This window comes from Marmota flaviventris, chromosome 4 (genome assembly GCF_047511675.1).
Source record: "Marmota flaviventris isolate mMarFla1 chromosome 4, mMarFla1.hap1, whole genome shotgun sequence".
Classification (NCBI taxonomy): domain Eukaryota; kingdom Metazoa; phylum Chordata; class Mammalia; order Rodentia; family Sciuridae; genus Marmota; species Marmota flaviventris.
This window is the reverse complement of record NC_092501.1, coordinates 126,480,377-126,494,531: the sequence shown is the minus strand read 5'-3', so window position 1 is coordinate 126,494,531 and position 14,155 is coordinate 126,480,377. Positions and strand designations below refer to the sequence as shown.

Here is a 14,155-nt window from a genome sequence, read left to right as displayed (position 1 = left end):
CTGTACTATTTTTGTGAGATTGTTGGTAGAGATAAGTGCAAAGTCTAGAACGGTGTAATCTTTGTTTAAGGAGAATTTTCGATTTGTCTCTGCTAGACCAAAGCACTAGCAGAACTGCACACACACATACACAAACACACAAAATCACCAATACTTTTATAGAAAGATAATCTTATATACAATTTCCAAAAGAATGATAATAGGCTTAGCATTTACCTTCAGGTAGCCTCAGAACACTTTCTCTCTTTTCATTTTCTGATGCAAGACTTTCTAGAAAAAAAAAATGGGAGAGCTTTTGGATACTTGTGAAAATTCACTTGAGGATGTTTTGGCTTCATTATAATTGTTAATTTAATGAACTTGTATTATCCATTGGAATACATCCATGAAGCTATCCAATGGCACTGGTGTCCTATCTTTGGAAAACTAGATCACCTTCTAAATCATTGCTCACTGGTCCTTTACATTATATATATTTTTTTTGATCCTTTGAATTTCCTTACTGGTCTCCATCATTACCATTGGAGGAACTACCCCTTTTGGGCTTGGTAGATCTGCAAGGTAAAGATTTCTGTTCTTGCCCTCTGGCTCAGGTGTTAAATGTAAACACAAAAAGTGATTCAATTTGTCCACCCTGAACACCCAGGGGAGGGGCACCCTTTATGTTTCCTTTCTCCTCTTTGCTCCAATTGGTCCCCATTACTTGATACCATGTTCTGATTATATTTACCTATGATAGACTGTGGATGAGGTTTTCTTGGTAAAATCGGTGTTGGTAGGACAATGTTTCTTGGAAACTGAGTAATCCCTAGTAGCACTTTACTAATGGTTACTACCTTGTGTGAGGCACTGACTAGACGACTTGGCAATACTGCACTTTTGGAAGAGTCACGCTTTCGTTTGTTAACTAACGAAGAACCGTCTGATTGAGGGAACTTTGAAGAAACAACCAAAATGTCTTCTAATTTTTTATCAGTAATAATATTTTCTACTTTGGGTAGTTTAGTTGTGGACCTTTCTGAACTTCTTTTCATTTTTCTTATATTTTTCTTGAAAAATTGAGTTGAAACTACAGCATAACTTGGAATAAACATGGATCTGACATTTCTAGATTTTGTGGATGTTGAAATTGCAGTTACTGCTTCTGTTACATTTTGATCCAAAGAGTCAGCTTGGATATTGATAGGACCTTGAGCTTGTTCTTCTGAAGATACATCAAGTAAAGCAAGTTTTTTTGGAACTGGAGTGGTTTCCTCCTGAGTGAACTTTCCAGAGAGTGTCTCAATTTCACCAGTCTTGGCTATACAAGAGGAAAAAAAAAGAGCAAAGTTGAATGGCTTTTATCAAGATGTCAGAGAAAAAACTATAATGTCATAGCATTCATATTTTTGCTTTACCACTCACCCTTCTCTCCCTAAAAACATTTCAGTTTATGTTTGCTTAGCTACTTTTGTCAAGCTGATGGGGATAAAGTTTGAGAAATTTTAAACAACTAAAGAAGTTAATAGGCTAAATTGTATTAAATTTAGAAAGGGTAGGAAGATATGCTTGGAAAAACAGAACTGATGGGAAAAGACTAAGATAAAAGGCCAACTCCACTGCTCTGGGCCCATGGCTATAATTCCAAGCACATCATGGAGGAAGGGCACAGCAGAAGAAAACTGCTCAGGTCAGGAGGGCTCAGGAAGCAGAGAGAGGTAAGGGGCTGTAGGAAGAGGCACCCTTCCAGGGCATACCTGCAGTGACCCACCTCCTCCAGCCACACCCCACCTGCTTCTACTAACCAACCAGTGAGTCCCTTCAAACTAGGATAGACTGATTAGGTTACAGCTCTTGTAATCATTTGACTTCTGACCGCTCTCCCTGCATTAACAGGAGCTTTTGGGTGACTGCTCACATGCAACGGTAACACACAGCTCCCATCCCTCCTTCTTCACATTTAACACAGACAATCAGTCTGACCTCAGGGCTTTATTCAAATGATGTGTCAACTGTAGAGTTTCTAATTCCCAAATTCTAATGCTACCCCCCACCTTAAGGGGGCACACTCTCTTTCCATCTCCACCATAAGAATCACTTAAAAGGTGAGCTTTTTTCTGATGGATTTCTATTCTATCCATATCTTGATTAAAGTGAAAAAAAATTAAAAACTGAACATGAAATTAAGTTCTGCTGTTTCAGAATAGAAAGATAAGTTTTGTTGACCAAATTACTTACTAAAGCCATACATTACTTTAGTTGGTATTGAGACCAGAATTCAAATCCCTAGACTCCCATTGTAGAGCAAAATTTTGCACTGTTCACTGTTGATGCAAACAGGAAATAATTATGGGCCAAGTGAGAATATTACAAATAACATCTTAAAATTAGACAGTAATTTTATAAAGTGCTTTTATATAGACATTTGAAACTTGATCTCTAAAAACTGATTTTTAAAAATCCCACGAATAGGTTTTCCCTTCTCATTTTCTCTGCCGTCCTCCTAGTCCACAATGGCTTAATTTTTCCCTTGGTTTCCTGATACTGCCTTACAACGTTTTCACTAAATTACCAGAATCTTCACTGTGATAACTGAGATATAAGAATCTATGTAGTTGGTCATGGTGGTGCATGGCTATAATTCCAAGGATTCAGGAGGCAGGAGAATTGCAAGTTCAAAGCCAGACTTGGCAACTTAGGCCCAAGGCAACTTACTGAGCAAGAACCTGTCTCAAAATAAAAAATAAGAAAGGCTAAGGATGTGGCTAGGGGTTAAGTGCCCTGGGTTCAATCTGATGAAAGGAGGAGAGGAAGAGAAAGAGGGAAAGGGCAAAGAAGGAAGAAGAAGAAGGAGAAGGAGGTCGGGAGGATGAGGGGGAGGGGGAGAAGAAGAGGAAGGAGAAAGAGGAGGAGGAGGAGGGGAGTAGAGGAGGAGGGGGAGAAAGAAAGAGGGGAGGAGGAAGAGGAAGGAGGAGAAGGAGGAGGAAGATGAAAAAGGAGGAGGAGGAAAAGGAGGAGGGGGAGAAGGAAGAAGAAGGAGAGGGAGGAGGAAAAGGAGGAAGAGGGGGAGGAGGAAGAGAAAGAGAAGGAGGAGGAAAAGGAGGAGGAAGAGGAGGCGGGGAGAAGGAAGAGGAAAGAGGAGAAGAAGAATCCATGTGATCTGGATTCATAGATTCACTTCAAGCTTACTGTGTCATGACATTTTCCAATGAGAACCCTAGTTATGAAAATTACTACTGATAACCACAAATGTCATGCTGCTCATTAATCACTTCATTCTTAGGTTAATCACACTGCAGGGAATACCTTCTCTTACTAACCAATTTACATAGTTTTCTTCTTTCAAAGTTGACCTTATATAATCATCTTTGATGATTACAGCTTGACTTATCGTTCTCATTAATTCATTGAAGACACATTAACACCTATGGTATGTGCCAGTTGTACACACTGTGCCGGGGGTACAACAGCACAAACCTTACTATCAGCAAAGATCTCACAAATTAGTATAGAAACCAAGCAGGTAAACAGTGGCAATGGAAAATGATAAGTAGTTGGTAGGAATTAAGTACAGGCTACTGTGAAGAAGAGGGGAAGGCAGTCTTACTGGATAAAAAAGAGAAGAGATGCTTCAAGAAATCTTTCCAAACAAGATGATGTCTGTCTTCTCAATTCCATACTTCCCTGTTTTTTTTTCTTTGACAAATCTCACCATGATCATTTCTGATTTTTTTCTAGTATATTAAATTTCTACTATTCAAGCACTTTCCTCTATCATAAAAAATTGCCAAGGTCTCCTCTATAATTAAACATATTCCATACCACTTTAATTCTTCAAGTCTTATTTCAAGCTGTGTACTAATCACAGTGCTTTCTCTCTCTCTCTCTCTCTCTCTCTCTCCTGAGAATTGAACTCAAGGGTATTTAGCACTGAGCAACATCCCCAGCCCTTTTCATTCTTTTGTTTTGAGACAAAGTCTTCTAAGCTGCTGAATCTGGGTTGGAACTTAAAATCCTATTGCCTCAGCCTCTCACAAATAAAAGTATATTAAATATTGTTATGGTTTGTATATGTGGTGTCCCCAAAAACCTCAAGTGTGAGACAATGCAAAAATGTTAAATAGTGAGATGATTAGATTTTTAAAGTTGTAACCTAACCAGTGGACTAATCCACTGGTACGAATTAATTGGGTGGTAACTGTGGACAGGTAAAATGTAAGTGGAAAAGGTAGGTCCCTTGGGGTATGACTTTTGGTTTATTTTGTCCATGGTGAGATAAGTTCTCTGGTTCCTGGTGGTCATGTTCTGAGCTGCTTTCCTCTGCCGTGCCCTTCTGTAATAATTCTGCCTCACCTCAGGCCCACAGCTATGGAGTTCACCAACCATGGTCTGAACCTCTGAAACTGTGAACCAGAATAAACTTTTCTTCCTTCCCATTGTTCTTGTCAGGTCTGTTGGTCACAGTGATAAAAAAGCAGACTAAAACAAACATTTATTAATATATATCATTAATTCATTACCATTGAACATACAGCCAATAGTGCTGTACATGAAGGAAGAAGCTTACCTAACACGTGGATTGTTTTCTGTAAGGCACATCCCAGCTTCCTTGTGCTTAGGAACATTAGACTGCACTTACGCACTATGCTTAGGGTCATTTTTAAACAATGAAATTACCAACAAAAAGCCCCAAAATTCAAGAAGTCTAGCACTAAATAGACTAGGAAAGGGGCACTTATTTACAGAATGGGAGCAGAAACTAGCCTCTTCCATTTCAGCGGGGAGCACTGTGTGAGGCACAGCTCATGTTTCCACCCATCCACAAATGACTGTGAAGGAGCTAGATTATACAAATAAATCTTACCAATGAGTAAATCCATATTTACCAAATTCACAAATAAGGAACAATGTCTATACTTGTAGAACTAATATCTGGTTGTTATCATCTTACAATAAACACCTGTAAGTTATGATTATTATTGTCCTTAACTATTATGATTCTGAGCTATGCAAGGCAGAGAAATTCTATGAAAAATACATAAAGTTTAATACACATATCTGATTAATACACGTACCTGTATGGGTTTTCTTTGTATATAAAGGCAGCTTAGGGTGTTTGGGAGGTAAAGGTCTTCGAAGAAGAAGTTGTGGGTATTGTTGCATTTTAGTGATTAATAAACTCTGTTTTTTCATAACTATTGGTTAAGGGAGAATTGAAAAGTTTTTAAGCATGTTGCTGAAAAGCAATTTATTAGAATTTAAATTATATCTTAAGGAAACTCACTCTGTGATAATAGTATACTGAATCCAAGCAGAATTTCTTTATAAGAAAATGAGATTAAGAAAATAATTTTTAAAACTTCTACTTTAAAAATTTAGATTTATAATTAATTAATGCACAATTTAAAAATACACATACAATTGTTAATCAATATCAACCTGAAATTTCCCAAGTTAGGACAAAATTCAATCTACCAATACTCTTTCAGCCAGTAAATGATTTTTCGGAACTGTAGAAATGACTTTTATTTCACTACAAAATGTTATCACTATATGTGGAAGATCCTTTCAATATACAAACCTCTGAAGACCCATCACATCTAACATTGACAAATTCATTGTTTTCTTTCTCTAACAATGGCTTGTTTAAATTCGATCACTACAGTTGGGTCATAACCATGTAATCCAAAAATAACATGGGCTTTCCCAGGATTGCTGGTAAACCCAATTAGTACTCTTTGGAAATGATGGGAGAAGATTCACACCCCTCCTACCCCGCAAATGTGTGTTTAGTTTGCAGGGCAATATCAAGAAGGCCTGGCACACCACTATTTCGTTGACAGCCTAGAAGGGAACCTGCAGCTGCGCAATTGGGCTGTTCACCCATAAAAGATAATTCTGCACACAAGCGCTCAAGGTTTGCTCCCCGGCGGTATGCCCTACTTGATGCTGGAAAATTTCCCTGGTAGTATCCTAAGAGATTACAGGAAGAGTTGAACTCCAACACCACTCATCTGCTTCTCAAATCAACTGACTTTTGGGCTTCCGTCTCTTTTTCTTGGGTCTCTAGCCAGTCAGGTAAAAGTATAGTGAGGTCGCCCGTCTTTCCGTAGGATGCTGTTCCCAAACAAGCATCCAGACTCCAGCATCTTGTGTCCAGAGGCCAACGAAACGGACCACTCAGCAACTAGCGGCCACCTGAGACCGGTAGAGCCCGCCCCGCCCTATGGATGCGCAGGCGCTGGAGGGCAGGGCGGGCAGGAGTGGTGACTGGGCAGGGCGGAGAGCGGGCGGGGCGATCGCGTCGCCCGCAGAGCCCCGGGAAGGCGGCCCCGCCCATGGCGCAGCGCGTGGTGCCCCTTTGCGCCACTCGGGTGCGGTGTGGGATAGCTGGGGAGTCAGCGGGCGGTTGGGCAAGAGGAGAAGCCACTCCACGTGCAGCTGCTGTACGGAACGCCGTGGTGACAATTGTTATTACTTTTTCTTATTCTTAATGACAATGACTTACTTTTCTCTGATACGAAGCTTAACTTGGGTGTCTAGAGTCTGGGCTTGTATTCTTTAATGATGCGCTTTTGCGCAGCGGGGTCTCCTTGCTTATTTGGCAGTGCCCCTGAAAAGCAAACATTCTGCTTTCCTCTGATGCAACCTGTTTTGTCGTTCTGATCCTTTAAACTTCCTGGTTGAGGAGGAGCTGTGTAGGAATAGGAGCATTAGGGAGGAATTCAAGCGGGCTTTAAAAAAGAGACTCTTTTCTGTCACAGTCGTTCGTTCTGATTATTGTAACTTGTCTCTTATCCAGTCATGGTGTTGATGAACCTGTATGTACAGCGGTAGATGCATCGTGTGTTTGCATGTTGTTTCTCTGGAGCTTTGAGGGAGAAAGCACCAGAAAGAACTCACTATGTAGATGGGGAAATCACAGCTCAGAAAGTGAAGTAGATGGAGTTTCCTTCCAGGTTGTTTGTTAGGTATAGGGGCAGGAACCTTAGTAATAGATTTTGGGAAATGAGACACTTTCGAATAAGCTTTGGGACTCTTTCAAGATTTATTCCCTAATCAAATCTTCCTTAGTCTCTTTAGGAGTAAGCCTATATTTTAACACAATGAAAAAAGTAGAAACTGACTCTGGGAAACATTATGCAAATTATTTCCTTTAGAGTCTTAGCATGTGATTTCTTTTCCTTATAAAATTACTTTGTCCCAGATTAGATGACCAGACCATGAATTTATGCCATTTCTGCCTGTGTCTACATCATAGATTTATGAACTTCTCAGAAAGACAAGAAAGCGGAGAGCAAAAGATAGATCTACTGGCGAGGCTTTGCCTGTAGTAGTATTGATTGTACATATTTGCAAATATGGAAAAAATGTTTCTATCATTCTTAAGCATAAAAAATATATGTATGCCACTATATAAATTGAGTCAAGTTCCTGTACTCTGAAAAGTGGTTTGAACCATGAGAACTATTAGATTTCAGTTTGACTTACAGATGCTTGACCTTTAGAAATTGGTGCTTAGTTTTGCATAGTCAAAATCAAGGCAATGCATTTTTAAATATATTTTTAAAAATGCTTTGTCACATATGGACCCAGCAGGCATCAGGCTACATTCCTTGCAGATTTCTTCTAGCAGGTTTTCTTCTAGCAAGTACCAGGCCAGAACCTAGGGCTGTTTAATATGTAACTTTCTCAGTGTGGACATTTTGTTATCTTCTGTTAGTATCACCTAGTGCCAAACCTTTAGACAAATAATATAATTACTATGAAAACTAAATCCATTGCTTAGTATGTTTGATATGTATACATAGTTATTTTAACTCATGATTTACCCATGGAATTGATATACAAATGTAGGATGGGTTTTGAAAAAACAAATCACACTCAGTTTTGATCACTTTACTATTTTTAGATTTACTGTTTTTCTGTCTTTTAAAAAAATAATTATTATATGGCTCATTGAATCAGGCAGCTCCCTGTTTGGTTTTAAGGTTTACTTTATCTGATGTACAGAACCATGTTCCTGTTTATTTGTCTCATCAGCTTTGCAGTTTGGCAGAACCAGGGAAAGAAGCTTGTCAAACAAAAACCACAATGCTTTCTCTCAATTAGCAAATTGTATCAAGGTGCTCAGGATAATGGTGAGCATCAAGGTTATAGACACCTTGCATCTTTTTAAAACATGTTGTTAAATTGAGATAAAAGCAAAAGAGCAGTCCTAGGTACTGGTAGATAATGCTACTTATTTCCCCAATGAGTGGGACAGGTTGGGGTTGGAAGTGGGGGAACCTTAGATTTGCTCTTGGTGAAAGGACACAGTACTGTTGGAATGAAGTTAAAAAAAAAAAAGTGTTACTAGAAATCTTAACTATTTTCCATAGATTTCTCTCCAGTTATTTTCCTTTTAAACAGAACAGAATTTGCTGAACAATTGTGTCAGTGTCGATTTAATCTATTTTATCATATGGAAATAAAGTAGTAACTTGTGGTTTTATTTTAATATTAGTTTGTTAGTTTGTTTTGTATTTGGTACCAGGAACACTTAACTACTGAGCCACAACCCCAGCCCTGTTTTGTTTTTTATTTAGAGTCAGAGTCTCACTGAGTTGCTTAGGGCCTCACTAAGTTGCTGAGGCTGGCTTTGAACTCACGATTCTCCTGCCTTAAACTCCTGAGCCGCTGGGATTATAGGTATGCACCACCATGCCCTGCTCATATTAGTTTTTGAATTTCATCTAAAGAATGAAGAGTTATTTTTGAGTACATGTGAATTCAATATTGATTCCCCAGGATAACCCAGGACACCAAAGTGCTTTTGAAAAAGAGGTGTTTTCTTGGTCTGTTTATCTGTTTATACTAATTATATATACTATGAAACATATTTACTCTTCATAGTTTACAGTGTCTTAAACACATTCATTTATGCCAAGTGTTTTCATGCTCTTGCCTAGAGGATAGTTTTATATTTTCTCCAATATTAATAAAAATATTTAGAAGACTCTACTCTTCCTTTTACCCTTCATATTTCACTGCAAAGAACAAAACTTCATTTCTGTTCATTATTTTTGGCCAGTTATACTTTTTGCTTTTTCAAGATGATAGCTGTTTCATTTCCTTTGTTTGAACTAGAAATCCTGGAATTTCTTTGTAAAAAAACCATTATCAATAAGGAAATGACATTCAGTCTGCATTATGGAATTAATATAAAAATATCCTGAACATAATGAAAGGACAATGTCTGATTTTAAAAGCACAGTAATGAATTCAGTCATTCATTCCAGATTAATATATTGGACACCTACTATATATAAGACACTTGTATAGGTGCTGAACTTTAAACTTTATTAAAGCAATTTATAATGAATCATTTGACTCTTTATAATTTCAAACACTAAAATGAAAATTTTAAAATCATTTCCAAGGTTTCATTATTTATAATTATAGCTACTTGAATTTTTATTTTTTTAACAATTTGTTTTGATGTTGCTTAGGTAGAATAGTGTTATTTATTTGCACTATCCCAATTGCTCAAAAACAATTTGTATTTTCTTAGCTGTAGCAGTCATTATAGACTATTTGTCTGCAACCAGCTGATGTCAGGTATTTGTGTATATTATATGATTGTGTCCATCAACAATAGCAACAGAAAGACAGTTAATATTTGTTTCCTTGTTGGTTTGACTAAGTAAACTGTCCTCATGCTGTGGGTTATGACATGGTCTTAAACATGAGCAATGTTTGTTCCTATATGGAAGGCACTCTGCTAATTGTTGACTTTAGGGCCTCACTAAGTTGCTGAGGCTGGCTTTGAACTCACGATTCTCCTGCCTTAAACTTATGCCCAGTTATCACTTTAATTGAGAATTCTAATATTTGCATCACATTTCAATCAAAAGCAGCATAGCATATCTCTACTTGTCTGGGTTCAAATCCTCCTGCTGCCACCTATTAGCTCTGTGCCCTTGGGCCATCTGCCCAACCTCTTTAAGCCCCCGTGGTTTCCTCACTTGTACAATTGGAAGGAAATGGTACCCAACCCAAGGCCATTGAGAATTTAAAGAGATAATCAGTGTCCAGAGTTTAGTGAGGGAGTGCTCAGTACGTGTTAGAAAACTAATAAAAATTATTTAGTTAGGCAAACAGCCCAGGTTTCTGTCTCCATGCCCCTGCTTTATGTGATAACAGTTCATATTCACAGAAATATCTGGAGGACTAGAGGATAAATCCTGGGCATTTTTCCATCAAGTTTCACACTTAGTTTGCTGATGTCTCTGAAAGTTAGAGGACCTAGTTTATAGCACTCAGTGACACACAGTCTGTGCCCTAGGAAGTGGCCTACATTCTGTTACTGGTCCTTGGTCCTTATACTCTGAGCCTTAGAGGAATAGTGGGACAAGCTGGTGCCTGAAAGAGTCCAAGTACAGTGACGTGTCCAGGAAGCCTTGACCTGTCCCTCACGTGAGTGGAGTATTGTAGCAGCATTGCTCCAGCTGGACTGAATCCATGATGAATTTCAGCCAGTCAACCTGAGGATGAAAGCCACTTTGTTCCCAGCCTCCTGGGCCCGCTGGTGAGCTTAACAAAGGTGGAAAAGGCAGAAGGGCTGCCATGTGATGCTCCTCTGAACAGCCAGAGAAAAGGTGTTACAGAAGCACAGAACCTTCCTAGGGTTTCTCAGATGGGCACACCAAGCTTTGGGAGCTGAGTATATTTGAGGTCTTGAACTCTGCTGGGAGTTTGTCCTAAACTTACAAGGAAGATGTAACATGCCATAAGGTGACTGAGCTGCATGGCCTTTGGTGAGCCCTCAACAAACACCTGTAGCATTTAGAAATGCTTTGTAATGGCTTATTCTTCCTTATAATGTCAATAGCAATTTATGACCTCAAACAGCAGATACAGTGATTTATTTTTCAAACCTATCGTTCTGCTTTACACTCACTGTCCTGATTGAGCATATGTTTTATTCATAAGTGTAGTGAAGCTACAGATTTTAAAGGGCTAATGGTGGGAATGAACAGGGATTACCTGGACATGTAGTGATGCACTGTATTCCCCAAGGTGAAGAACTTGCATTTCTTATACCACAGCTGGACAGCTGAAACTGCAGCGTGTGTTTCAGCACCATGTGGTTTGATATACTTTGACCATTCTGCTACGTTTCCACTTTCATAATGTGTTTTGATGTCAGAAATTTTTATCAGTGTTGAAATTAACAATGGTTCCAGGACACTGCTTCTCTCCTCACCCTGCCTCAGGTAGTCACTTGCCTTGATAGTATGGAGGAAGCTCCTTCATTTCCTCTGCCAGTCATTCCAGGTGACATAATACTCAGCAAAGGAAGAGGATTTGGTGTCCAGCTCTACTAAGAAACCACAGGAGAACAGCAGCTCTGCTTTTGTAAGTTGGACATTTTAGACTTTCCTGAAAACTGGCTTTGAAGAGTAGGTTCTGTGGCTAAAAGAGGTCTCCATGCAAACAACCAAACTAGATGTTTTAGGTGTTTCCACTCTTGAGACTTAGCCTACTCCTGCTTCTCATTGGATGGTGCCTCACCCTGAGTCATGGGAACATTGCCAGCCCATTCCTTGTGTCCAGGAACCCCATGTGCATCATCACTTCCCAGTCCACACAGAATTAGACCAATCAGGCACCCCTGCCCTCCATAAGCACAAAAGAATTTAGAATGTTCCCTTCCCACTTTGCACTTCCCTACTCAGATTCATGGCATTGAAAGGATTGCTTCCAGAGGACTTGTAACTTGGCATATCACTTTACCCAGGTGTTCCTACTTGGGAAAGAACAAAGCATCTCCTCCTACACACTCACTCACTATGGACGTTTGCAGTACGTGGTTGGGAGATACTTGATGTCCCCAGTGAAGGTACAAGAAAAAAATAAAGGAAACTAGTATTCCTGGTATACCGTGTGATGATACCAGCATTCTGAAGGGAGCTAAAGCGACAGACCACGGTGACTGAATGTAGAACCATGAATATAATAAATCCGGTTTGGCACCACTTGCTTAGGAGAAATTATTTAGTTAGGAACTGGAAGGGCTGGTTTTTCTAATCTAGTATGGTTAGCTGTAAGATGAGCTGTGATGAATTGGAACAGCTGAGATTTTTAGACTTATACCTGAGGACTACCTTTGGCTGTGTTTCTTAATCAGCGTATTTCTCTTATTTATACTATGTCCATGGGGGAAAGAGTCATTTTCAAAGAGAAGTGTTTTCTGTGAGGTGCAGAAGCCTTAGAGCATTGTAGAAGAGCTTTCTACAGTCCGTGGAGGTGTGGATTGTGAATGAGTTGACAGGTTCTGGCTGAAGATTAAGGAAGCACAGAGGTGAAGGAATCCAGCAGAAATGAAAGAAGCCCTTATCTCCTGTGTGACCTTTAGACCTCCCCCAAGTGACCTCCGCCCTTCAGAACCAAATGCACAAAAATTAGCAGACACCTTTCTTCCAGATATCTGATGGTACGTCTCTGAAGTAAAAGGGACACATTTTTGATGGGGACAGGGTGAGTTAGAGACAAGATCCAGATTTTTTTTTTTTTTAAACTCATGAAACTAGTAAAATACTCTCTAGAGTTACTTGTTTTAAATAGTGGGTATTTATCCTAAAAGTGCCATCATGAGATTTACATAAGAAATTAGAGTCAGCACCAGTATAGCTCTCTTCTATAAAAGGATCTGAGGAAATTATTGGGCATTTTCATCTGCTTTATCAATCTTAAAAGTATAGCTGCGTTGGTTAGCCTCCATGTACCTGTTTCCTCCCCCTTTAAGGATCTTTCCATCTCATGTTCTATGATTCCAATGCTAGTTTCTGCTCATAAACTAGTATTATCAATTATATATAAGTATAAATAAATAATGTTTGAATATGTTGGTTGTTTTCACCTATGCTTGTCTTAGAGTACAAATGTCTATAATTCTGTTTCTGTTTTTTTCTACTAGACTGGGTGATTTTTATTTATCATTACATAAAATCTATCAAGTGTTGGTTAATGGTAGCATTTGAGTTTGGTATTTCCATGATTTAGTGAGCAAAGTCATGTGTATACTTCACGGGTTTTGATCAGTTTCTTCTCCAACTTTCTTATTTTTTTAAATATTTATTTTTAGTTATAGTTGGACACAATACCTTTATTTATTTTATTTATTTATTTTTATGTGGTGCTGAGGATCGAACCCATGCAAGGCAAGCGCTCTACCGCTGAGCCACATCCCCAGCCCAACTTTCTTATGTTTAATATCAAAGTAATTTCTTCTTGTTGGAGAAAAAATAATAAGGTGCAGGAAGTGAAATTCTTCTCTGTATTCTCCTCAACTCTAAATGTTTGGTGTGAGACATTTCAGAATTTATATATATATATATATATATATATATATATATATATATATATATATTTACACACACATGTGTATTCTGTATGTATGTACGTCTGTGTACAGTATTTATATAACTTTTATATAAAGAGATCACATTGTATTTTTTGGACAACTCTATTGTTATTTTTTTTTTTTTTTAGCAACTCTCTTATTTCCTTGACATTTTACCTCAGACATCTTGTGTTAGTCAGCTTTTTGTCCCTGTAACCCAAATACCTGACAAGAACAACTTAGAGGAGGAAAGATTTATTTTGGGTCAGGGATTCAGAGGTCTTAGTCCAGTCCACAGTCAGCCACTTCCATTGCTGAACTGTCACGGCAGACAGGGATGGCAGAAGAAAGCTGCTCAGCTCACAGCAACAGGGAAACAGTAGTAATTCAAATTATTACTCCATCAAGTGGATCAACTAGCTAATGAGGTCAGAGCCCTTGCTATCTGATCATTTCCCAAGAGCCTTGCCTCTGCACCTTCCTGGGGACCACACTTTCAACACAGGAATTTTGGGGGGACATTCAGATCCACACCATACACATCCCATAGAACAATAGGGTTAGATCCTCCTTGCTCTTTCTGATATCAGCCTTTGATTTTATAGGCTTAGCACCTTGACTTTCCATCAGCCCAGATATTGTTAAAAAAAAAAAAAAAGAAGAAGAAGAAAAAGAAAGAAAGAAAAAACACAAAACAGGGAGTAATGAAATTTGTAGAGGTTTATTGTGGAAAAATTAAGTTATATACATTTTTAAAAAAACAGAGAAAAGCAAAATTTCTTGTACTTA

The 14,155-nt window shown here is 38.6% G+C and overlaps 1 protein-coding gene across 1 annotated transcript in view; it reads right to left on the bottom strand.

The window, feature by feature from the left end:
* Lrrc63 (leucine rich repeat containing 63) overlaps positions 1 to 5,172 on the bottom strand; it is a 35,739-nt gene extending 30,567 nt beyond the window's left edge. Inside the window, exons 1-2 of the mRNA XM_071611744.1 lie at positions 5,055 to 5,172; positions 731 to 1,300 (exon numbers count right to left, since the gene is read on the bottom strand). Of these exons, the coding sequence (XP_071467845.1) occupies positions 731 to 1,300; positions 5,055 to 5,172 (688 nt within the window). The remainder of the gene's footprint in view (positions 1 to 730; positions 1,301 to 5,054) is intronic.
* Between the last annotated feature and the right edge of the window lie 8,983 nt (positions 5,173 to 14,155).